General features: G+C 39.8%; 1 protein-coding gene across 1 annotated transcript in view; it reads left to right on the plus strand.

Annotated features, from left to right (window-relative positions):
• Positions 1-3,437: 3,437 nt before the first annotated feature.
• The window catches only part of COL5A2 (collagen type V alpha 2 chain), a 113,510-nt gene continuing 89,705 nt past the window's right edge, over positions 3,438-27,242 (plus strand). The window contains exon 1 of the mRNA XM_054209114.1: positions 3,438-3,847. Within this exon, the coding sequence (XP_054065089.1) occupies positions 3,745-3,847 (103 nt within the window). The 5' untranslated portion in view covers positions 3,438-3,744. The remainder of the gene's footprint in view (positions 3,848-27,242) is intronic.

Below are 27,242 nucleotides of genomic sequence, written 5' to 3' on the forward strand. Positions count from 1 at the left end.
ATTAGAAAGTGATCTCTCAATCATGTCATGAGTTTTTCATCTTGGGAGTCAGAAATCAGCCACAAATCGGTAGCTGAGACTGTCCCAATTTCAAAGGATCTCCTGACAGTAGAAAGAGAGTGGTTTTGTGTCCCATGTTTCCAGATCTATTGCTCTACTGAGCTGGACTAGAGAAAGAGGAGAGTATTCAGTCCTACCACTCCTGCAGTGGCTCTGCCTACTAAATTCAGGTCCATTACATACTGTAAGCTTAATGAATAACAATGAATAGATTGAAGGTGCATTGGAAGGGAACTGGCTCCATGAGTCAGGGCCCTGGATTCTTCTCCCAAGGCATTTTCATCTTGTATAAGTTTTCCTTGGCACGGGAGAGAAATGAGCTCCAAAACTCTGTATCTGGCTTTACTTCTTCTGAATGTATGACCTTAGGCTAGTTTGCTAAATTCCACATTCCTCTGTTCTTACAGAATCCTAAAAATGATGGAAAAAGTGAAAAATGGTTGGAGAGAAGTCGCTGCATAAATATACAATATTATTCTATGCGATGTTGGTTTCTCCCCTATTGAGAGGAGGAGGGGGAGGTGACACTGAGCATACTTGGAATTATTTATCTGCCCACTCTTAATTGCTTAGTCTGACTCTGTTTACAGTGGTTCTAACTAAAGATTTTCTCTCACTCGTATCCAATGGGATGCAATCAAATAGCTTAGGCCTAGAAGTGAAATTGTTTAAATGAAAAGTGATATACTTCATGACTAATTACAATGCTTGGAATAAAATTGAAAACTTCTTTGAATGCACATCCATGGTGAAAGGAAGCATTTATAAGGAGGCATAAGGGGATTGATTCTCTAAGCAGTTTACATCCTTTTCTGCTCTCTGTTGTTCATCTGTTTTGGTTATGTGGCATAATTTGTTGGTGAGTCTAAGGCAGAAATATATTTGAAGGGCAGCTTTTAGATATTGCTGTAGGAATCTTTCCAAAGGAAAGACTAGGCTTGAAACGGCAGAAGGTTCCTTTGAAAATCTCTACAACTCCTCAGAAAAAAAGTTGCAATGGAAATGGTCAAAGGGATCCTTCTGATTTTTTTTTTCTCAAGGAGCTATTGGGGAAAAAAAAAAGTCACCATAATTCAATACTGTTCTTGTTCTGGTATTTTTCTCAGAGATATAAGATATAATGATGGTAAGGCTCATTCTTGCTGTGAATACACTAGGAATTTACCAACCTGTTGCAGACTTAAGACTTGAGGAAGTAAGCGTGAGAACTTGTTATCTAATTTTAAGCACAGAGTCAGCAACTGTAAAGGCAAGTTTTACCAGCATGTGGCCATTTCTGTGATTCTGTGGTAGAGTCTGAATTCCCTGTGGTTTCATTGTAGCTTACCCAGGCTGCAGGGAGGACTTTTCAGCTGCGAGTTCTCTGAGCAGTTGTCAGCTTTATTATAAGAAATTTCACATAAATCCCCTCCAGTTAGTAGCATAGAGTTCAGAAACACCTACATGTCTGTCGGCCGCAGTTGTTTCTCATCAACAAGCACAGGACGCTTTTCAAAACCCTGTCCATATTCTCAGCCTTTCTCCTCTTAAATTATAAATATTAATATTAATATTTCTGTACTTAATACTGTGAGTGAGTGACGGGTTACCTCCAACCGTGGGAAGCCTTGTGTAATGTGGTTTTTAAAATGTGTTATTTACCTTTCCTAATGTATATAGTGATTTTGCATTGTGTAATTTCATGTGATGATTTAGCAATGGCAGTGTGGCGGCTTATGGCTGTCAGCTTTCGTGTTTGCTGCTCTCTCATAACTAATGTGCGTATAGAACAGTGCAAATGGCAAAGGTCAGGTCTGGTTCTAAAGCAGATATATCATCTAAAGCATCTGATGTTTCTAGCCAGCATCACGTAACCTCACTATCCGAGGGAGATTTCCTGGGGTTCCGTTGAAGTATGACACCTAAAACACATGACTTTGACTTTTGAGACTAGCAAGCCAGCGCAAGTACTCACGAACCTGTCAAGTCAGAATTTCACCTGTGACCGGGCAGGTTAACAAATGTTAACTTTTGTTTTTTCAGTTCTGAGCTTCTCAACTGATACTTACCAATGATTATGATTGTGTTTCAAGATAAAATTGCAGCAGCTTGCACAGCTTCAATTTTTCTATTCTTTCTCATAGCTAGAACTCTTGAGCAACAGGGACTGTGGGATATTACGCTCCTGCAGTGAAACCCTATATAGGTTTAAGACTGCTGTGGTGCAAGACAGCAGGGAATTTTGATTTTGTTCTCTTTCAGCATATTTTTATGTCAATCTCTGGGTTTGATACTAGAGTAGGTACGATGTAGCACTGCAGTGCTGTACAATTTTTTGGGTTACCTTTCCTTTTCTGGGCATGCTGCTCTTTTGAAGAGACAGAAGAAAACTTCACAGGCTTTAGGATGCTGCACCGCTGAGAAGTGCTAAATCATGCTCTGATAACCAGAGTGGGCGAGCGTTGCCAACTCGCACAAATCCAGGTGCAGAGGTTTATTTCTCACCATATCCACTTCAAATGGGATTGTTCTCAAGCTGAAATGGCTAAAGATAGAAAACCTCCCAACAGATGAACATGCATTTCCCTGCAGCAGGTACAGGCGACCCAAATTCTTAGCAAATGAGGGGATTAGTGATGGAGCTCTGCAGACCATAAATACTGTGGGAAGAGAAACATCTAACATCCTACTCCCAGTTGCAAGTGATCCACAAAAGAGAGATTTACTTAGCGCCCACGCTAGAATGCTAAGTAAGGTGCATTGTTAAGGGCTAAATACTAGGCTGGGGCTTAGGTAACTTTCCAGTTGACAGGGAACAGAGGTGGAAAACCTCAGAGAATTTGCATTGTCATTCTGGTGTTAGAAGCGTAGAGCATCTTCCAGAGATTTGCAATAGTCTTCCCAACTGGTAGGACAGTAAATACAGAGCACACTAAGCATTTGAGGAAAGATTATTAAAAAAAAAAAAAGAATTAATTTGAGAAAGATTATTCCCTTTTGGGGGGAAAGACAGTTTTTTAAAGGTTCCTGAAACAAGCTGCCTTGGTAGTTCTGTGGCCCCTCTCAAGGGACTGGAGCAGCATTTGATAGTGTAGCTACAGCAAGGCAGGGGAACAGTTATCAAGGGAAAGGAGGAAATCCTCCTCTCAGCAAGCTGGAAGGGATCAAGTTCCTAATAAGGGAATCAGCTCCAAATGGGGCTATACCCTCCATTCCCAGGAAGTGTGGGCTGGGTGTGTTAAAGGCAGAGCTTTCTCTTCCTGACAGCTTCTTACAGAGCTATGTTTTGCTTTCTTAATAAATGGTCCTGACACAGCACATACACTGCACAGCAGCAGGAAAATATCCCGCAAGTGTACTCATACAGAGAAAAGTTCAAGGAAGAGTGAAGGCAGCTCTGATTCGGTTATTTACCATCAATCAGACTGTTGCTTGGCGGGGAGTGGATGATTAGGAGCCTGAACGAGTTGAAAAGGGGCAGGAAGAGAAGTGGAGGCAGCATTCTTCCTATTTAAAGCTGCATCCCCTGAAAGGAGTGTTTGCAGACTGCGCTGGAGCTGGTGCTGAAAAAAAGGGCTGGCAGACTTTGTCCTGGAACTGATGCTGAAAGGCAGAAAGACTCCCCAGCTGGCTTCATGGTGCTAAAATAACCTTGCGTTTCTGCACTTTCTGCCGCCCAGGAGGATACATGTCTAATATCTAGGCATGATGGCAATCTGGGTACAAACAAGAACTTTTTTCATCCTTGCGGCTTTATTCGGGCGATTTGTAACCATAAATGCGCAAGAAGAGGAAGAATATGACGGTGGTGAGTTTCTTTCTGTCTCCCTCTAAAAAAAGTACAATAATCCTCCCTCTTTGCATGCGGTGTGCTTATTGTGTGATCCGGCTAATAAACGGAATGGAAAACCTCTGGGGTACAAGAGTAACGAGACTTTTGCTCTAATATACTGAGGAAGGGGACAGAGAGGTTTGCGCTTTGGGCTTCTGAGCAGAAGACAGAGGGAGGTTTTTAAAGCCAGGGTTTTGCGGCGCTGGCTGCGGAGTGGGATGGATGGATAGATGGATGGATTATAACGATGATGGCACGCCGAGTGCTGCCGTGGAGCGCTGGGGCTGAGCCCCGCTGCCTGGCGGGGCTGCGGCCACCGGGAAGTTTTTAACAAAAGAAAGTGCTCGGGACGGGGCTGAGGGCGGGCTGGGGGCTGGCGAGCAGCCGGGCAGCCGGGCTGGGAGAAGTAAACACACCAGCCTGGCAGGGCGGAGTCGCTTGTGCTGGACTACATCTGCTTTCTCACATTCTTTGTTTTAGAGAAATAGAGAAACGTGGATTTTCTCTTTTTTTTCTTTCTTTTTTTTTTTTTTCCTTTTCTTTCTTTTCCCCCCACCCCACTCTTTTTCTTTCCCTCCTCCTTCCTTCCCTTCTCCGTCTCCTTCCTCCCCTGGCCCTTGCTGGAGTGTCTCATCCCCCGGGGCAGGCGGCGATGCCACCGCGCCTTCCCCTCGCCCCGTTTGCCCCCCTGCCCCGGGGCTTGCTCAGCGGAGCAGCGGCGGTTTGCAGCGAGCCCTCTGAAGGCAGGAGGGCTGGCGAGCTGCGTACCTGACCCGCGTAACCTGAACTTTCTCAGGCTGCTTTATGTCCATTTTTCTTTAATATCGTTTCCATGCCTGCAAGAGAGGGAGACGGATGGTGGGGAGAATGCGCAGCGACTGCACTCTTCCATGGGTCTGGATGGGTGTCGGGCTGTGCGTGGCTTTCCTGAAATGTGAGCAGCCTGGCCGTGGTGGGACAGTCTGTAGCTATTGTACTCCCGAACACACTTCCTAGGCTTCTCATGTCTAACAGCAGCTTCTTTTCCAAATAACGCCCCACAAAGGGACTAGCGCGTTACCCTACGGTATGGTTTGCAATTATTTTACCGCGTATTTTCAAGAGTTCGATTTTTCTTATAACCGAACCTCCCTGGTAATACGCTGCATTGCACAAGTGAGGAGGAGTCAAAGCCTGATGAATAAACCAGTGCAATAGCTTGGAAACTTTTGTTCTGTAGAGCAAAATGAGACTCTCCTGACTATGCACAGCTGTGTAAAAAGTCCCGTAGAGGGGGCACTTTGTGAATTATACTCCCGAGATTATACATACTTGTCATAAAGGGAGACATATAGTATATGTTTTCAGATACATACAATAACAAAGAAAACCCTTGTGAAAATATTGGCTTCATTTTTTATTATCCATTTAGTAAAAATGATAGCTTTTTTTTTTAAAGGCAACTTTTATGTGAGAGTTTTGTGGGGTTAAGTTATTAAGTGTCATTTATTAGTTTGTTGCTATTATGGAATTTACGGGATGAGCAAGTACTGTAGCAACACCTTCTGGGATGGGCTTCCCATACTCTGGTGGCTGAGGAAACTCAGAGGTATGTGGCAAGTCAGAGAGCAAAATACATTGGAATAAATTAGTGACATCTGTTTGCACTTACTTCACTTACTTATTTTCCTGTTTGAGAATGTAATAGCTTTTGTCTACCATACATATGAGGAAGTTGCTTCTCCAACGTTCGTTATATTAAAAATAAAAACAAATCCCCCCAAAGCTATTTGAGTGTGGTGTGAGGGATGTGAGGAAGAAGCGGGGGGGTACATCCTACACGTTGGTCGGTTTAATTGCATAAACAAGGGGGTTTCAGTTTTGATTTAGCTCCTGACTGAAGCCCACAAATGCTGCAGAATGGGGAGGTTTTTACCTGTACTTTGTCTTCGTTTTAGTACTTACTTGTGCAGAGGTCTAAGATCAGTGTACGTTGGGTTGTACTTGCAGGGGATCCTGTCTGCACGGCTGCATCACTTCTCCTCATTGGGTTGGTCAAATGTGTCACCTGAGTATAGGCGCTGTGGTAAACAAATATTGGAGGTATCTGGAGAAGCAAGGAAGGCACTTCAGGAAGCTTAGATTAGAAAAAAGCTTTCAGAAAGTATGTAAAACTTTTAGCAGTCATTTTTTGTGCTGATCCTAGAAAAAATGAGAAGGATTCAATACTAGTTGTCAACCCCAACCACAATGAAAGAAAGAAACAGCTTTTGCAGAAGTATGTTACAGAACTTATCCCAATGAGTGAGTGATACTGATAGCTAAGTTTAATATAATAAAGCAGGCAAAATGGTTTAATTTTTTTTTTTTAATGAATGAACTGTAATACTTCTTTAAACCAAAAGTACTGCTTAACAATTTTTTTTTTGGCACTTAGCATTGCTGTGCTTTTAAGTAATGCCAGTTTCTATATGCATATTTTTTTCTCTTGGAACCATTGCAGGTTGATCTGTTTTGCTCAAGAGCACTTGGCTCGTAGTGCTACATGGCACACACACGCTTAAAATGCACGTAAAAATGTGAAAACTAGACACTTTCAAACGTAGTGCAGCAAACTGGTCATTTTGAGACTTCTGTTTTATCTGTGCCTGTTTAAAAGTTATTTAGGAATAAAGTCAGCACTGCAAAATCCTAGAAAGACTGAAAGATCCTGGTTTCAATTTCTGTGTGGTGGCCTAGATTAGTTCAAAAACGCAGAGTGCCCAGAAGGTGGCTGAAGTTATGTGCTGTTTAAGCACTGAATACTTGTAAGCCCTGAACCTTTGATGTAGGTATAATCTTTCCTCTTTCCTTAGGACTCAGGATAGAGGAAGCTACTAGCAGAAGCAGCGCATGCTTCTGGGATCCTTTCCCACCCACTTGTGAGTGTAAATGTGATTGCTTTCTTCAAAAAAGTTATTTAAGAAAACTAGAAGCGTAACTTCAGTGGTAAAATCTCTCGGTAAACTTGAATCAGAGTTGAAATTGTGGGAATCGCCTCTTTCAAGAGGATTTGTCTGCGCAAATTCCATGTGGGCATGGTCTATTGCCACCGTCTCCCATATTTCTCCCTGCAATCCGATACTTGCCTTTAGGTTCTCATCAGTTTCTGCAACACAACCTTGTCTGTGAATTTTGTGGTGATTTATCCTTCCCTGCCCCGCTCTTGTGGTGTCAGCCCTACTGCAGCTGGGATCAACGTGAGCCCTGGTATTGATTTAAAAGTATCCAATTTGCTTTGTTGCACAGTGAGAACAAGCGAAAACAAACAATGGTCATGCCATTTGGATTCATGATTCTCATTGACTTCTTTGAATTCTTGAGGTCTTCCACTTTGTCTGGAAATTGTGCAAAGGAGAGTGGAGAATGAACTGGCCTTAATGGAGACAGTAGCAGCTGAGCTTGTTGAATGGAGGCTATTAAATATGTCCATTATCCCCTCACTGATATTAAAGACATGATCTTTAGGGAGAAAAGAGGTTACTAAGTTGTACGGTCTCCTTACTGGGACAGGTGTGGCGAGTATGATGGCAAGGGAGAGTCCGCTGTAGCTATGAGGAGGTAAGGGAATTATTGAGCATTCATGCCTGATGCTTCTTTGGTTTTTATGGGTCTTTCATCTTTGTAGATATTTCTCAAAACTCCTAAGGTGAATGATATAAAAGGGGGGAAAAAAAATCTGTCTTGCTAATTCTCACAATGTTAGTGAGGATTTTATGATATTTGATTATTTTTTTCTTTTTCCTCCAAAGTTCCAGATCCCAAGATAATACACTGTACCTCTGCTGTCTAAATGAAGAAGTGTGCACGTGTGTGCCTAGGCATCTATGTTTGTGGTCTCATCGTAGCAAATAACTCGAAAATAGAAGTGATTATATCTCTAAACAAGCAGAAAATGAGAATCCAATATTTATTTTTAAGTCACAGTTCTTTGGGGACCGACTCATGACTTGTGAATATTTGTGGTTGGCTCCCCTGCCTGTAAAAGTGTGGGAAGGAGACTCTAGACAGAAATTTCCACTAGAAGAGTCCTCCAGAAGATTCCTCCTGCTCAGACTGAGTAAACTCTTGCTCAAAATTACGGAATACATAAAATTGAATGTCACGTTAAGCTATCCACATTAGCTTGGTTTTTTTAGAAAATACTTAGTGGTTGAAGAATAATTGTGTGCTGTGGTTAGTGGAGGCATTTTTTTGCCATGGTGTTTACAAATATAGATTATTGCCATAGAAACCAAATGGTCATTTCATGCTCTCATTCACGTTTTGGAACGCTCACACTTCATTTCTTGGTGAAGTCCTTTCATCTTTGCAATTTGTTTCAATATGATAACATTCTATCAGGTTGATTTGTTCATGTAAAACATTGCAGGATTGGTGCTATTTAACAATAATGTATATTAACATATGAGTAAGCCTTTTTCGATTTGTTAACTCTTTAGAAGTTTTCAGAAAAAAATGTCCACCAAACCCCTCAATTTGTTATAAATCTACCTAGGAAAACCCTACTTAGGAACAGCATCTGTTTTTTAAGTAGTATTTACTATTTCTATCTGGGTTAACTGGAAGTTATATGATTTTTCTGTAGTTAGAATTAGAACTGGTCAGCTCACCACATTACTTGGGTTTTGGTGTTTTGTGAGAAAGGAAACAGGGATTCTCGTGCATACATGTGGGGAAGCAGAAACTCTGGAGGCAGATCTTCGTGCAACACTATGATCCTTCAAAAAAACTAAGCAGATGTTCATGGCCTGTGTGCAACTATTTTTCCATATTCAGAGAAAGGCAACGAACTGAGTGCCAAAAAATAATAAAGTAATAATAAAAACTAGTCGGAATTCCAACTGGAGGCATGTGATCTATCCTTATATGTACAGTGATTGTTTCACCCATGTCTGTGTTTGTGACCCTGCACATTTTTGTGTGTAAGGTCCTAATGATATAAATTTTTTTCTCAAAAATTCTTCTCAGAAAGAATAAATCAAAGTGCCAATCCAGTGGATTCTCAGTTGGGTCAGTGAAGAGAGACTGGGCTTGCACTTCAGTTTATTTTATAGACAAAAGAACCCATTCTTAATCTAATGCACAGAGCAAAACCAAGTATGCTTTAGTGTAAAATGAATAAATTAATCAGATTAACTTGGAATTTCAGTTTTTGACAAAGACTTCTTGGAGTTTGAACTTTCAGAGCACGAGGAAAGATTGTTGCGCTTGCTGCCTAAAATCTCAAACTGAACAGACCCACCTTGTTAAACGGCCCTTCGAAAGCCCTGGTGAGACTGTCACGTGTAGAAAGTCAGGTATAATTTGAACTGGAATGTCTAACGCATTAATTCAAAGCGTAATAAGAAGGGAATGAAGAAAATGTGTTTCTTTCAGTAGTATAAAGTAAGCGTTCTTCGGTTATTTAAGAAATCAACTACTTTCAAGCTGGAGAAAAATGGTTTATAAGCCACGTAACATTTTGAAGATGAGAAGTACCTCAGAGGTCATACTGTGTACTGTTTATATCTTTAATGGAATCAATACATTAAGTGTGACCCAATTGTACCTTTTCTCCACAGTTTTTCTCACAGATTATATTCTATGGTTTATGCTTTTCCTGACTTAAATTCTGAGAAATTTGAAGAGTTAGTGCTCTTCAACTACCAGACGATTCCAGAACTACCTGAACTACCAGAAAGGATAAAACAGTGATACTGTCTATAGGAAGAGACACAACAATTTGTTCGTATAAATTCTTGTTTTATAGGTTGATTTATGGTTATGAAAACAATAGCACGCAGGAAGCTTTGGATGCTGATAAGCCCTCAGTGCTGTGGCAATTAAAATATCCAAACTGTTACTTACAATTATCTTTTCTGAGTAAGCAACGTACATTTTTCATAGCCTGCTGTGCTGTCTTTTATTCTTGTAGTGAGAAACAATTCCATTATTCCACGATCCCACCCGCGCTTGCTGCGGAAGGGTCATGTGTTACATAAGCATGAAGACTAAGAATGATTGTCAGAGGGCCAGCGGTGGGATGCTCTCTGTACAGGGAACCTCTATTCATGCAGACCCTTGGGATTCCCTTGTTATTAGCTGCTGAAGATAGGTCTTGTCTTTGGAGAGCTGGTCTACGGCTGTTCCTTGGCCATGCTGCTGTCAGCTGAAACTTGACTGGAGCTTTGGAGAAGTTGTATTTTTTTTGCAATTTTGTGTAAATAGTACAGTTGGGAGAATGATATAATGGAGTTGGTTTTATACTAAAAAACGTCCGCAGTGTTTTGTGTCTCCACTAGTTTTCATTTACAGCCTTTGGACTATGTAACGGTAGCATGGGAGGGCTAAATAATTAATTTGAATCTCTGTGCCCCTGTTCTTTGGATAATGTGGCTGAATAGAAACACAAGCAGTTACTCTGATACTGCTGGCAGGAATTCAGAGTTTTGGACATGAACTCATTTAGAGTAGGAACAGAAGAGTAAACTGTCGCACTGAGGCCTGTTCCCTGCTGTGCAGTAGATGTCTGGCTGAGAAGGTCCATACAATATCTTCTCCAAATACTCTTTGGTCATGAAATGCTTGCCAGCATCCTTCAGCAAGCTGACCATCTGAAGTGAAGGTTTAAAGGCACAATGACAGCGTAGTGCAGGAAGGGATTAAGGGAGAGAAAAGGGATCATCATGAGTCTGTCCTGGCCCAAGTGCACGTTAAAATGGTAACGAAAATACAGGCTAAAAGCCAGGAAGAAACTGGTCCTCATTTGCAGAGAACTCCTGTCACCTGTCCCTGCGTAGCTGTATTAATACAGGTAGCCTCAGAGTTTATGCTGAGTTTTATTTACAGCAGTCCTCTCTCTTCCAGAAATCATAGAAGAGCTTGATTGATTATTTGTTTTTTATTTTTTTTTAATCACTTACCAATTTGAGGTCTTGTGTCCCTTGTCATGTTAAATATCCCAAGAGGCCAAAAGAAAAATATTAAAGGGAAAAATTGAAGCAGAAGCAGTGACCAGAAACCATGCTTGCTTGCTTGCTTGCTGGTTTTCCACTCAGCTTTTCTTAAATATTTTCTTTACCGGGTTCTACCAAATCTTTTGATGTAATGAAAATGTGATGTAATACCGCAGTGATTGCCATCCTATGATAATAATTTTTGTCTTATTTTCCGTCTGTCTTAAAGTGGTTCTTTCCCTCAGCTGCAGTGCCCTAAGTTTTACAAGTACTGAAACTCGTGTTCAGTGGCTGAGTAACGGCATCCCATGGTATGTTGTTGAGATAAGTAACTGAAATCTCACTGGCAAGAGGAACTTCCTTTAGACTAGGATATATGATTAGGTTTATTAGGCATAGGGACACTTTAGCCATCTTTTTGCCATTAGTGCTATTTTAGGGAAATCAAGTTTCACTGAATTATGATTATTGTTGACAAATGATGTAATCAATAAATATGTATCCCTTTTTTAATGAAATATGATCTATCTTTGGCTTTCTCATTTACATTAATGATGAGCCTCCTTTGAGACGACTGGAGGTTTCCTGAAATTCCTCTTCTCATCAGAAAATGAGAATATACTTTAATGTCACTTGCCTTCATGTGTGTCATAGTCCCAGTGGAAGTGATGCTTTGCACAAGGAGTCAAGGTCAAGAAAGAAGAGCATTCTCTGTCGTAGCTGTGACGAGGCCCAGAGAAACCTGCCAACTAAATCAACTAAAATGGAGATTAACCACTGAGGGCTCCAGCTAGCAAACCATGTTGTGGTTCTGGGGTTGTCCTGGCTTAATGTTGCCTAGCAGCATGACTGCTGATACCAGTCTGGCTGAAGGTGTCTTTTGCTGTCAGGTATTATTTCTACAAGGAAAGGTCATTTATCGTAGCTCTGGAAAATTCATCCTTTATTCCTCAAGCTTGAAAATCTATTAGACTTCAGGTCTTTGGAGATACGAACAGATCTTTCAAAATATTTTTAGGGGTCAGACTTGCAGATGGTACTGTAGGATCTCTGTGTCCCCTAAGAGAGAACTTTAGCCTCATTCAGTGTGTGTACTGTAGAATTATAATTTACATGGCTGTTGTTACAGGGAAGGACATTGCAGAGCTCCCCCACCGATAATTTTAGAAGGCTACTTACTACTTGATGGCTTTATGCTGTGTTGATATAAAAACATTTGACTGCTAGTAAAGCATTTCGTTCGTTGTCTTAGGAATTCTTAAAGTTAGTATTGGCTTGACTGTTGCTGTTGTGAGTGGTGGGAAAATTAAATAAATCTACATACATGATTAAGAGTAATGTATCTTTATTGTGGATGAGAGCTGGTTTCACAGGCATTTTTTCTGTAATCTAGATCAGGAAAGAAACAGGATGTTAATGAAATTCACAGATGATAGTGGGGAATGAAATACTTGCCATCTGTGCAAAAATTTGGGTAAGATATACAAAGAGGAGAATTATCTTAGAAAAGTGTAGGCTGGAGTGATGATAACAATAACAGAGTTTGTGTTGTGCTCTGTGATGAGAGGGGACTAAAACTAAGGATGCTGTTCTTTGTCACATAGTAGGACTTGGTAAAGAAAAATATAGTTCTCATGACCCCTTAGGCAGAAAAGCATGAGGAAAACGACAAGAGGCTTTTGTTCATCCTTCAGTGATGAAGTCCAATGTTGGCCTAAATGGTAATTTATGGAAAAAAAATAGAAAAAAATGGTAAAATGGAAAATTAGGGGGCCCAGACTTGAATAGGACAGGTGTTCTGAGCACTGAATCTCTTGTCTTCAAGGTTTTTGCCATGTGCACACCTGCCAGACTGAATAATCCTCATTGTGTCCAAAGCTCTAAGAAAGGAAGATGAAGGGAAGCAAAAGAGGTAGAAACTTCCAGAGAGGTGCTGAGTGTGAGGTGGGGCTCCTACCTCTCAAGGAGCCCTTGGTTCTGTGCAACTGAGACATTATTGCCATATTGTGACTTTAGGCTGTGGAAAAAGAGTGGAAATAGCCTGCATTTTCCACTCCTTTAGAGCCATAGACAGAAAGTAGTATCTTTCTTCCTCTGTATTAATTTTCCATTGAACGAGTGTCTTTTATTAATTACAAAGAACCCAAACCCAACACACCCTAATGCATGCATTGAAAATCTATTTGTTTCTAAAAGAAAAGGTAATTGGCTTCTTAGCTTCATGCTGGAGTTAAAGAACCTCTGATGTCGAAGGTGTATTTTCTTTAACTACTGCAGAACATGGAAGAGGTTTTCACATGCTGTGTATCAGCCTTGGCAGCGTTTCTTTAGGCACGTGAGGCATTGAAACTTTATTCTTGACAAAGGGCTTACAAGACAAGACAGAAATGTTGCATTATGCGTATTTGTATGTTGTAACACACCGCATCTAGTTTGTTAGCCACCCTATATTTTATAAAACTGAACCTTTAAAACCAGCTTGAATTGCCTGAGTAGTGAAGGGGAATGCATGTAGCAACAACTTATGAAGACGTGCTTAAGACTTTCATAGACCCAGTATTCAAATCATAGCACTTTGATGTCATCTGCAGGCGGATCATACAAAAGACTCCCAGTTTTACATCTGAAATCTCTTTTTGTCCATTAAAGGCTTTTTTTTTTTTGTTTTTCCAGCAAATCTTAGTGAAAAAATAATATATTTCAATTTCAAATAGCATGCACTAGAAAAAGAACACAATTCTGAATGTAACGTATTGCTCTTTATTTATTTTAAATATCTGTAATTTAGAACTCTCTCCAATCAGGAATGTTTTGGGATGTAAACTTACCTGTATATATGCTTAAATTTTTAAAAGAAATTAATGTGCGTTTGTAACTTACTGCATGTTAAATTTTAGAATAGTATAATATATATAGTGTGTTAAATATATGTAGTGCATTTTTTATATATATATATATAAAAAAAATAGTGTGATGTCTTAGGAAATTGGATATTCTCGCTGTATGGGAACTACATTGCAAGGCAGATGCATCTTGCTGGTGAAAGTAATGGAGGATGATTTCCAGATGTTAAAATGCTTGCTTTGGCAAAAGTCAGAAAATACTGGAACATGCATTGGCAACAAAGCAAGGGAAGAACCTGATGTAAGAGGCATCAAGCCTGGCGACAAGCAAAGCAGAACATGGAAAATGGAGCCGTGTGGGGAAAGAAGAGCCAACAGGACAGTATGGCTGCTGTGACGGCACCGAATATTGTAATTATACTAATGACTGTCAGACTGCCGGAAGCCTACTTCAAAAACTAGGACTGAGGTTAGACAAATTGTCCAATTGTCCTTTCCCTGCTTTCCTTTTTTTTTTTTTTTAATGGATGAAATGTTTGCTTTAGTGATATAGAAGATTTTATCTAAACCTGGATACTGAGACTGAGTAGCTTGGGCATGCTTTGATTTTATGTTGTTACTGTAAAGTGCGGGACCTTCCTATGAATGTGTGCAGCGCTGAGCACAAAGCATCCTTCATCTCAAATGGAGCCTTAGGGTACTACTGTAATATACATACTGAGTCATCGTGCTAATAATATATTTCTTGTATTGCATGGATTTTCATGTTGAATAGCTGACTAGTTTCAGAAGCGGAATCTGGCTCCTCAGCAAAGAAATCTCCAGACAGTGAATCACATAAACTGTTGCTTGCTGTAAGGTTTCAGTAAGCACAGCTCTCTGTGGGGTCAGCCTTTCTTTTACTGTACAGACCAAAACTTTGCAGTGTTACCATGTTGTATCAAAATGTTCACACTTCTTGGGTTTGGGGTTTTTTGGGGTTTTTTTGTTTTTTTTTTTTTAGTTTTTGAGGGGCAGGTGGGAAAACGAAGAGAGGAGTTAAATCTTGATCTCTTCAGGCTGTGCACGTTTGCCCTTATGGGGAATGCTGGGGCCAACCAGTGTGAATTGCACTGCCCTTATTCTTACAGAATCATAGAATCGCCTGGGTTGGAAGGGCCCTTTCAGATCTTATTAGTGATATCCTTCTAATGCTTTTAAAATTGAGGATATGGAACACTTAGTTCTTTGGGGGCTTGGGGGTTTTTTGGGTTGTGGGTTGGTTGGTTTTTTTTTCCCCTTTTTCCAGCTGTTCTCTGTTTCTTTGAGCCTTCCCTGGTTTCCTAGGAAACCTCTGCAGGATGGAATTTGTCTATTTTACAGGCACCGTGCAAGATAGGCAGTTTATTTTGTTGTGTTTGAATGTAACGAACACAGAAAGTAAATATTTGGTGATTTAAATCTCCCATTCAGGAGATGACTTTAGAACCCAACTTGAAGCACATGCATAGCTTTATTTCTTGTAATGAGATGACTTATAGCTAGTTTGTTTGTCCCTTAATGAATGAAAACTTTAATTATTTCAGTATTTTGTTTAAAGGATGGCAACAAACATCTATTCATCTGAAGTAAGAACTAGTTAGGAAAAATGATGTAGCAGTGAGTTACTTGTAGTAAAAGAGTAGTTATCTTAGAAATCTTTTATCTGAAAAATATTAAGTGCACATAGAGATTATTTTGATATGAGCAGTGTTTTTAAAATCTATTATCACTGGACTATAAGACCTATGCAGACTTTTTGTAATCATCCCCCAGATTAAGCCATGCTGAGTTTTGTTATCTTTTTGCACAAATTCATATGATTTTGACTGAAGGTTGCTTCCAGTCATGAGTAAACGTCAGCACACAAACACAGCCCAGTTTCTGGTTTCGGGGGAACCGAGGGAATCTCAGTGGCTTTGGTTTGAGTTTGCTCTGTGCTCAAATCTGACACAGAAAAAAAAGGTCCTTGCATCACCTCAGTACAGAAGAACAAGCAAGTTAAAGCTTTTAGGGTTCTAAAGGTGATCCGTGTGCTTAGTATGATAGATGAACTCCTGGTAAATTTTACGTGAAGCTATAAAATGTTCATTAAAGACTTAAGTTTGGGACAGAATGAAGCGTGCCTAATCTGGATAGTGACTTGACATTTGGTGTGTGTAACATCCTAATTTGTAGCTCTGCCTGGAAGAATGTTTCAGGAGCCCTAGGCTGGAGTGATGATTAGTAGGAGGGGACGTGACTGCGCCTGGAAAGGGGAGGCTCCTATGGTCCTGTTTTCTAACAGGACACAGCTGTGGCTTATTCTAAGTCCTATAAATGTCAGTGCGTGCTGACTCAATGCCATGAGAAGAAGCTTTCTGGTGTGATAGTTCCCTGCCTTTCTCTTACTGGGACGAGAATCACAAGTGAGCAATTCATGACACGCATACAATTTCAAAATGCCACGCAAGAGCGCAAGATCCTGCTGCTCTTCTTCACGTCTGCAGCAAATGTCCCTGCTTTCAAAGCCCCAGTCACTTCATCGGTACTGCTTGATGATCAGAGTTCCCTTGAGAAAAGGAGTAAGGCATTCTGCTTTTGCGGCATTTTGTTTTTTAAGTCTACTTATTGCATAGGTTAAATGTTTAAACTTCTGAAAAAATGAGCCTGAAAATACAGCTAAAATACATCACTGCTTTTGAGATAAAGCTGATCGGAACTGAAAGATGGTGAGCTGAAGTGAAAGCACACGCTGTTGGGTAGTATTGTTATCCAGACTTAGTAGCCACCGATACTCAAATTAGCTGGGTCAGTCTTAGGATCCAGGAGTGTATAGCTTCATCAAATAGTTACTGAAGGGCTTTATTCTTGGAGAGAGCTGTAAGACACTGCAGGAGTTATTGTAATGAATTACAGTATAGGCTGTTTTGAGCCTATGTGTAAAGTTTGCCCTTTCAGTTCCACTGTCACACAAGAAAAAAGGTATGGTTTTAATGGATCCCTATTACCTGCCAGTATAATCATATAAAACTGAATCTAGTTAGGATTAATGGAGTGGTTCCTCTTCTGACGTTCAGTTGTTTGCTGTGAAACCATAGGTTTGAGGCTGGTTTAGCAAAAGGGCACACTCTTACTAACGTTAGTTTCCAGTGATTGTTTGTTAGAACTACCAGTTTATACTTCTTCTGGTCACAAGAAATAGAAATCACAGTGACTTTTTTGTGACCCTGATTTGGATTTTATTTCTTTATAAAATAGCTAAATTCACTCTCCATCTTACTCTTGTGTGTGTGCTTGTGCTCTCTTTCTTTTCTTTTTTTTTTTTTTTCCCTTTTTAATCTCCTAATCTCCTCCCTTGTGGAGGCTGAAAGACTGAAATTCCTCCTTGAAGTCTGCAAGACTTAGAAAATTCTAAGCCACTTGTTTATACAATGTAATGTAATGCAGTTCACAGTGAAATGTAAATACCAGGACACTAATGCTCCTGCTTTTGCAGATAGCATTGATTTATAACTGTGTATTGAAATGGCAGAGTGAGCTTTAGGATGTTATGTCATAGTCAGGCAAGACAAATAGGTATTTATTATGATATATAACAAATTGTGAAGTTTGAGGCTAGACCTTGCTTAGGCCTGGTTCTCTTAGTACTTGTCTCAGTAGAAGGTGAGGTTTTTTCTGGGGGTGGTGGTCTAAGTTTTGTTGGGGTTTTGGTTTTTTTTTTTGTTTAGTTTTTTTTTTTCTCTTCTTTCTCCTGGAGTTATTGAGTATAAGTAAGAGACGGATTTGGCAATTTTTTTGCAGGGGAGAAGCTTCTCTTGCCTCTTCTTCGTGTCCTCCATAAAAGCAATGCTTCTAGTTTTGCTAGCCTTGCTCAGTGAGGACAAGAACAAATGGGTGTCACACAACTCTGGTTAAGGCAAGTTTAATAAAAGAAATTACATGTGGTTCTGGCTGGCAATAGCCTCTGTCTGAAAAACTTAGCTAGTATCTTCAGTTTGTTTAGAAATAGCAAAGTCAATTTTTCAAGATTACAGATATTAAAAAGAAAAAGCAACTGCTGTGTAACCTGTAGGCCATTGCAGAGGGTATACAATTATAGAGATTATATCAATATTTTTTGTGCAATGCAGCACAATCTCTTCAGGCATCTGAAATGTTTTCTTTCAATCTTAATCAACTAAACATAGCCCACTGTTCCTAAGGGTGGTGTAGGCGTGTGCCATTCTTCACGTGTAGCTCTGCTGTACATTTTTGTAGCCCGCGGTACTAGGTTTGGGGCTGGAAGAACTTGCAGATTTAGCCATTAACCCTACTGATAGATGTACGACTAAAGAACACAAAGTATTTCCTCAGAATGCCTTTTTCCTCTGTTTTAGCTGATGCTATTTTTTCTTGAGGTTTTTTTCTTCCCCCCCTCCCCGTCCTGTGGGAAACATGTAGGAGCCTGCTACCAGACAGCTCTGGTTTTGCAAATGGAATTGTCTTCATGCAAAGTGCCTGAAGGGCAATGTTTTCCTTTCAGTCCAACTAAATGCATAATGAGTTTTCAGCACCTGTGTTAATATACTCAGTGATGTACTATGAAGAGTCTGCCATGCTTGCAAAATTGAGGTTTTTGTAGCCTGTAAAACTTCTGGCTGTGTCATCTGCGATTAAAGCTCAAGTCATGTGTTGCACCAGTGCTTTAGATGGTGTTTACTCAGAGAAAGAACTTTCTGCAGAAAGAAATGTCATCTAGTGTGTACACTAACGTGTATCATTTGGTCTGGGCATGAACATCCCTTATCTAGTAAAAAGGAAGGATTTGGTGAAGCCTTGGACAGGATGGTATATATGTTACTCAGGCTGCCTAGGAATATTAAGAAGAACTGAACAGAGAATAGAAAAAACTTAAATGTATTAGAAGTCCCTTTGATCCAAGCTGGCTTTGTTTTTTTCATTAAGGACTATTCTCTCTGAGTTGTCGTGCATTTGAATTCTCTATAACGTGCAAATAGTCCAGCAATTACCTGACATTAATCAGTTGTTGGTTGCGTAGGAAAGTTTGGGTTTTTTCCACTCGGTTTAAAGTGTTACCTACATTCATAAGGAATTAATAGTAAAAAAGATAATACCAGGACTTCAGGTGCTTGAGGCCTGATTCAAAGGGAATACGTTTCTAAAGGAAGTTTAGGAGCCTATGTGAAGCATAGTCTAGCTCCTGTGCAATGCACCTCTGAGTCAGTATTATGAGCTCTTCTGATCTGGGCGACTTGGCACTAAAGTTTCAAAAAAGCAATAAAATTTTTGTTCTTCAAGCACTGATAGAGATTTAAAACAGGAAATGGAAAGTTGAAGAGAAATTTTTCTCCAGATCTATTAAAGCGCCTCATTAATCATATTTTAATATTTCTGTATTATCTGGACTTTGAAATGGATTTTATTTCTGGATTATTTTGAAAGTATCATATTGCTACATCATAGTAAAATGGCGTCCCCTTCCAAAACAGCCTACATACCAATGCGTTATGCCCAAATTCTTCGTGCATTAAGGAGGTTGCACTGCTCCTAGGTGGGGGAATGGAAGCAGAGCGATGAGACATCAATTTCCAGCTGTCTGCTTGATTCCAGACGTTCTCTTCGGATACTGTTGGGGAACACTCAGTAGGGAAGGTCTCCCTATGGATTCATTCACACAGTGACCACCTTCTGGATTAAGGGTGTTTCACAGTGAGCTCTAGACACCTGCTTTATGTCAGGAATGTTTAATTGTATAGCTCAGTTGCAGGAGGATGCCCTGCAAAACACCGTTACGCGTTTTCCTATGCTGTCCTATTTGGAAGAAGATGCTTCTGTTACCAGAGAGGTGATTTACGTGGATGCCATTCTGTTCTTTCATTGTTTATTACCATATGTGCATCTGGGATTTAATTTATCGCCCTTGAGATAGTCTGAAGAGTAATTATGTTCTAAATGAAGCAATCGCAAGCTTTGTACCTTACCAGTTGGCTCTTCTGCCTCAGTGCCTGATCACTGGGCTCCTCAGGGTGTATTCTTTTTGGAGAGAGCTTGCCAGTAATGAATGAGGCCTGTTTTCCATATTGACCTCAAACTGTACAGAATTACCTAAATCCAACCAACCATAACAATGAGGTGTGCACAGAAAATGTGCTTCATAGAGGGATTTTATAGAGCTTACAGTGCAGTTAAGTTGAAATTGCCTAGCTATTTATGGGAAATAAATGCCCTCTGCTGCGCCTTCCCTCAGTTCTGCACCATGAAAGAAACGCATCATCTGTATCAGCACTGCTGGGAGATTCGCTGTTTCCATGTTTTGGCTAGAAACAATATTATTGAACAATAGGAATGGCTGTGTGTCACTCTTTAATACCTTTACAGTAATGTTCATTTCCCAATTACAGGATTTCTAGCACAAAATGATTTTTTTCTTTGATCTTTTTAGTTCAGTCAATCAAGAAATTCATTGCTCTGTATTTATAAACATCTCCTCCCTGCTCTAGGCTCGATCGTGAGCCTGCTGCTCAGCCCTCAGTTAAGGGCAGGGCATTAGGAGACTTCGGAAGGTGCATTTTCAGCCCGAAGCATGAGTAGGACGATGGAGGGAACTTTACTCTGGCAATGTGACATTTACTTAGGGCAATCTGGACTTGCGTTTGACTTGACAGCTGAGCTGCCCCCTTCTTAGGGTAAGAAACACGTTTTGGGCAGGGAATTCACTTTTGCCTAAGACATTGAATTTCTTCATTTCACATGACAGTTTTCCTTGCTCTGAGCAAGACGAACAGCGACTGTTGTGTTCCTGCTCCTTCCTCACACCCTGCCTGGCTTCAGCTCTGTCTCTGGTGGTCACCTTCCAGCACTGGTTCAAACTGTGAATTCCCGAGTTCTTAATTTCTCATTCACTCCAAAATCCTTTTCATTGTAGGTGAATTACTTTGAGGGTAAAAAGGGAGAATTGGTTCATTTAATATATACTGATTCACATTTGTGAAACAAACTATTAGAAAACTGATGATTGATTGACGGTCCTAATTATGATTCTGAGGCGAGTTCTACACTGGAAAAGTTGAATAAACACATCAATTTTTCTTGTTACCCTTGATAGATTAGCATGAAAGTAAAGAAAGTGATTAATTTCAAATGAATGTTTCAAACAGTGGAATCTTCTCACAACTTAGCTGATTGTCAAGTGGAACTTAACTATGTTTGATTCTTGTGCAACTTGGCACTGAACTAGCAACCTTAGATATTTTACATGTAGTGGAAATACTTTTCATGCAGTAGGCATTGAAATAGCTTGAGGGAGAGACACCTGTGCAAATTTTGTGTATTATTGAGATGATAAACACTTTATGAATGCAATATTAACAGGTTTATTTGCACCAAAAAAATTTGGCTGAGTAAATAAGAACTGAAACCTGCCTCTTGGATTTTTTTTGTTGTTTTTTTTTTTTTTTTAAATGGAGCTTTTAGGAGGTTCACATTTTATTTATTTTTCCTCTGGTCTCCAGTATGTAATGTAAGTTCAGAGCTTGGGAATGGTCTTAGGGAGATTGCTTGGAAATCAAAATCCCTTTGACCTGAAGATGTTGTGCCTGGAGTTGATGCTGAGAGCGAGGAGCAGATGCTGATCCAAGAGTGATCTCCAGGCTGACACTGTGTAATGAGTCTGCTCCGCTCTTTTAGGCTGGTACCTTTAAACTCAAAGTGGGTCTTTTTTATTTCTGAAATCAGCACAGAACCAGTGAAATAAAGGCAAGCCACTGTTTATTTACTTCAGCTTTCATGAAGGAGGCCTATCCCAGGCTCTAGGCAACCTGCCATCAATTATCCGCACAACTCATAACAATAAAGGCAAAAAAGCAGCAAACCATACCCATGTTTGCCAACTGCCTTAGCTGAGGGGAAATGAAATCATAGAGCCCCTCGCATTCCCTTAGGCCCTGCAACTCGGCCCCTATCAAACATTTGTTCCAGAAACAAGCTACGTCTCTGTTGGAGTTAAAAATGTACATGTTAATATATTGGAAGAGATCATGAAATTTCCTAGCTTAGAAAGCTGGCGGTGCCAGGCTCCTCTTCTGTAGACTATAATTTCCTTTCTAAAGAGAGAAGAAGCATCTGGACCTACTTAGTCCCTGCGCAGTATTCCTCCTCCACGTCAGCAAACTGGAGCTCCAGTGCAACTGGCCAGGGTCAGCTGTGGACTGCCTGGAATCTTTCTTATTAAACAATCCCGGAGTTTTGGATCTGGACCAAACCCCCAGAACTGAACACAGTGGGACAGATGAAAAGTCCTATTTCTAAACCAGAACTGGGTTGCAAAAGGTCATCGATGCATGCTGCAGATGTTTCCCTGTGTGCTCTGAGTCTCGGACCTCAAGTGCAAAACCTTCTCTCAGCATATCTAGGATTAAAAACCCAATTAATGGAGGGGTCTGCTTTCATTCATCTATACAACAGATAAGGGAATAGGCTATGTTTAACTTTTTGAGATCAGTATTGAACTGGCAGTTTAGGATTAACTCAGTTCACTTAGAAAAACTTGTTTAAAACTTACGTTCTCAGCCACTGTCCCTTGGTAGAAATTTTCCAGTAAATAAACTTCTGTCAAAGGTCATATTTGAATTGTGATAATATAAAATTATAATGTAACTGGGATGATTGGTAGGTTATTAATTTAGGGGAGAGAATGGTGCGATATCCTATTTCAGTCCGTCTTCTGTCTCCCTGACTCTTTCTAGACTACTATTCTTCTGACTGCTAAGAGAAAATCCAGTAACATTATTCTTGGCACCAGATTAACCTGAGGATTGTTGGCTACTGACATGCTGGGGTAGATGGAGATAGAAAAATGGGACTCTCGGAGCACATTAATCAGGGAGATTGGAACAAGATACTTCCAGTGGAGAGGAGTTGTCTCCTGACCTTATTGCCTTAAAAAAAAAACACCCCAAACCCCACACTAAAAACCCAACACCCCCATCCCCCAACCCTCCACCCTAAAGAAACCAACACCAAACTGGGTTTTCTGATTTTCTAGAGGCTGTGTTTGAAGCCAGCTACCACTCAGAACTTTTCTGAAAGGCTTAGCTGAGCAGTGGTGAAACTGGTCACAGCTGTAGTGAATCCTTTGGAGTTATATTTCAACACTGGCTAATTTTGTGATATATTTTTCCTTTGAGTGCAACGTCACACTCGAGTAACTAATGCATGAAAAAATGCACTGTCAAGTCAGATCGTTTGACTTCCTGTCATGACATTTCTGTTTGGAAGAGGCAGATCTTGGAACAGATCTTCATCTGGTGTAAATTACAGAGGTTCCATTACTTCAGTGGAATAATTTACGCAAGCCAAAGGTCTGCAACGTTATCCAGAGACCAGGTGTGCCACGTGGATTTTTTCCCCCCATTGTCTGTGAAGTCATATTGTGTGTATTAGCGATGGGAGGGTTTCTAGTGTGATGTTGAGCTGTTTGTTGTGCTGTGTGTAGCTAATGCTAATCATAGTCAGCAATTGTGCAATGAAAATGTTATCCTTACTTATGCTTACCTTGCGTATAAAGCACATCCATAAATTTGGAAATATTCCCTAACCTCCAGGCTGTAATTTGGGGATAGGAAAAACTCCCATAATGCACGCACTTTTAAACTGGAAAAACAACAAATGAAAATGTAACAATTCGTGTTTGCCACTTCTTGGGCCGTCATCCAACATAGCCCGAAATGCCTGAATTAAGGCTTGGATTAGGGCCCCGTTCAGTTGTTGGGATGTTGTTACTGAGCAGTTTCGCAGTTCTTTGTGTCCTAATTGGAGAATGTGAAAGAGACCTTTTCTCCCCTCCTGGGTGAGAAGCTGGGCCCAGTTTTGACCTCAGATGAGTGGTCAGTTGATGCTATTTCAGATATCGTTTAATGTTACGCATGAAAAAGGCTGGGATTAGAGCCCTATGAAGCTTGTGTCAGAGACAGACTATGAGCAACAAAACAGGCAAGTTTTGTCGTATTAATTCCCAATCTGTAGCAGGGGATTTAGTATTTCCACTGACACCGCTGTAAACCTTTTGAGAGAGGACCAGATCTTTTTTGCCTGATCCCTCAGAAGTTGGGTAAGTCCTCACCGAGGCTCCAAGTGTTGCTATAAAACAAATTCTGACGATACTAATAAAGCTGCTAATAATACTACCTAAAAGTAGCTATGGGAGGCTGGTTTGTCTCCTCCTGACTGAAATGTTTTATTTTTAAAATAAAGCATTGGGATATCCTCAAGCTTATGGTCCAGTATAATGAATAAAATTAAGCAAATTATTTATGTCCACGAATAACTGTGTCATTCTTTCCCATATTTTATGTCAAGTTAATGAAAAGCAGCTAATAAAATTAACATCCAGATAAGCTAATTTTATTTATTTGAACTTCTTGATATCATGTCATTTCCTGGAAGTATAGAAATTCCCTGATCGCTATGTGGCACTTCTTAATAGAGTACAGTGGAGGAAACCATAAAGCACATATAAAAAAATCTGTGTATGCGTATGTGGGACAAAGGTAAAGAAAGCTTATTATGTTGATGAATGAATATTAGGGTTTATCATTTAAAAAGAAAAACAAGGCATTTGTGAATGTTGGCATGGTGAGATGTTATTTCTTTTCTTTCCCAACTTTTATGGGAACATGTAGGAATAATGAGGAAAAATTCTTTCTCTTGTGGTCAATTTGCTGTATTTCCAAACGAGGCATAAAATAGTATAAAATGAATTTATCTTGCTTTAAAAAATTAAACTTTTAATTTCAGCAAACTTTATTTAACTGAAAAAAATGTACTTAGACATCAGGCTTTTTACCATCGGGAAATTTTTTAACTGATTTCCACTTCTAAGTATTCCTCAAAGCAATGAGATAAAACCCCCACAACTCTGCCACAAAGTCTGTAAAGTCTGCTGTCCCCCAAAGCCAGGAAGATCAGTATCCTTGCTAGAGCGCTACTGTGGTTTCCAGTGTCACCGGCTTAATTGGAAATTCATGTAGACGGGAGAAGATGGACACAGGGCCAGACAAGTCACAAAACATGAATCTGGAGCAGGGGAGGAGTCAAATCCCACGCTGGGAGGAGACATTTGTTGTTTTGCTGGTTCCTTGCTTTGCAGGATCATGGGCCAGCACTGAAATAAGGGGGGAGGAGGGAAGGGAAATTAAAAAAAAAAAAGGGGGGGGGGGGGGAAGGAAATATACCTTTCTTCCAGCCTTGCTCTAAGTCAGCATGCATTTCCATTACAACTTAACTTAGGGGGGGTTTTGTTTTAAGATCTTCAATTCCTGTCCTATTTAGTGTTCTCTAGAATTGGCTTAAAACTAAGTAACGTCAATGTGGTTGAATGTAAGTTACTGTTTAATATTATGTATTAATTAATAATACACCTTTTGTTCCAGAACAAAAATAACCAAGGAAATGTACGTAAGCAAAGTGAGTTAATGACATAACCTACTTTTCCAGTTAATGGATTATCATAGTGAGATGAGATATGATTTTTTTTTTCCCCCTCTAAATAATTCTCTACAGGTTTTTGTTTGGTTTTGGTTTCCCCCCAACCCCACCCCGCCAGTTGATAAACATGACTGAAGAAGATAAACATAACTAAAAAAGGCTGGAGTACTTTGGGAAAATGGAAGTACAAAGTATGACACTGACTTCACCTTTCTAAAATTTCATTCCGACAAGCATTTTCTCAGTTGCATTAGATCTGGACACAAATGCAATCAAAATATTTTGTAGCCAGTACGGAGAGGAAGGAAACGGTGTTAATCGTTGTGGTCTGCGGTGTTTATTTTTATAGCTGTGGATTAAAGTAGTCTCATATGGTTGGTGTGTCGAAGCTGAGAAGACATCTATTTGATAATACTTAATAGCTTGGCATCACATCAGTTTCCGTAATTTCCTTTTCATGTATTATGCTGCTGCTTTTTCTTTTCCAGTGAACCAGATATCACACTGTCAGTTACCTGAGGAAAGGGGAGTGTTGCACCGTGTTAATGAGTATCTCTATTGCGGGTATAATGGTGGCAAGTCCCTTAAAAAAAAAAAAAAAAAAAGTTGACTTTCATTTTCTGTATATTTATAAATGAATTCAAAGTACAAAGTTTCATGTATTTGCTTATTTATTGTTATAGCTAATTAGGCCATTCTTTGACTCCAGCGCTAGAAGCATGAGAACTTAGAGTTCTAAATCTGAATGTAAGAAGTTTAGCTCTTCATGTGCCAATGTTTATGAATTTGGGTATGTCTATCACTATGGTGAATGAAAACAGAGAGAAGGTCCTGGCTTGTATTGCTGGAGAGTCAAGATAAATGCTTAATTAATAAAAATCGTGCTTTCCCATTGTAAGTGGTCTTCTTTGGTTGTGACCAAGGCAGTGTAAATAATGGTACTTGTAGCAGTTGATATCCTTTTTCTGACTATGCTGACAAAGGTTTAATGTAGGGAACTCACATTTCTCTTTGAGATATGGAGGGGACTAATGATAACCAGACAAAAGTTTATCAAGTAGAAGAAATAAGCAAAATTTACTATGTAGTGTTTAAGAGTAAATTCTGTTCAAAAAGCGTGCGTAGCAAGTTTAAAAACTACCTGTGGAGTATGTATGTATGAAAACAGCGTTTTCCACCTAGGCTAAAACTGAGCAGCTTTGAGGCAACAAGAAGCCATTTTTTCAACTGAAACACAGATGCCAAAGGATGAAATGACCTTGCAAAAGAACTGCTTTAAAGAAAAGACAAGGTACAAAAACCATGGGGGCTGGACATCTTTATTTGGACTTGATAATGGCATTGCCGGCTCATGAGAAGTCAGACTGAAGCAGTACGTTTGCTTAGCTGTTGTCTTGTGGCAGTCTCAGCTTTAGTTCGTTGAGCGTTGCAAAATATGACGTGCAGTGTATTACAGGGACTTTTGGCTGTGAAGAGCATGGATTTTTACTTTCTAGTAAAACTAGAAAAAAAAAACAACCCACCCAGATACTTGTGGAGTGTCTCAGAAAAGAACTGATGGATTTATTTTTCCAGTGGATGAAAAGGTAGGTGGTTGGATGTGGTCTTTCAGTACTAATGTTGCATGTGATGTAGCTATATGTGTAAGTAATAGATATCTCACTTAAAAATCTCTAAAATGCTTTAAAAAATTATTAGCAACATGTACTCAGCAAATTTAACTTGCTGTCGTTCGTTCTTGCAGTATAATTAATCTTTTTATGGTCCATCTGGTATATTTTATAATTTTTTAATTTTTAATTAGTAAAAGTGAGATGAAGTCAGATTTGTGTGAGAGATAAACTGGAACTAAGATGGGTGATTATAAAACGGCCAGATAATTTAAATCTAAAAAGTAAACTTGGTCTTCTGGTAATATTATTTGCAGTGCCCGTGCTTTGCTTTCTGCATCTTTGAATGCAGAATACACCTTTCTGAGGCGTATAGGAGTGGGCTGTTTCAAAATCAGAGGAAAGTAAGCCCAGTTCCCTCAGATATTTTTAACACGTGGCCAGAGAGGCAGATGAAATACAGTATCACCCTTGGCAA

The sequence above is a fragment of the Rissa tridactyla genome, chromosome 7 (genome assembly GCF_028500815.1).
Source record: "Rissa tridactyla isolate bRisTri1 chromosome 7, bRisTri1.patW.cur.20221130, whole genome shotgun sequence".
Lineage (NCBI taxonomy): Eukaryota > Metazoa > Chordata > Aves > Charadriiformes > Laridae > Rissa > Rissa tridactyla.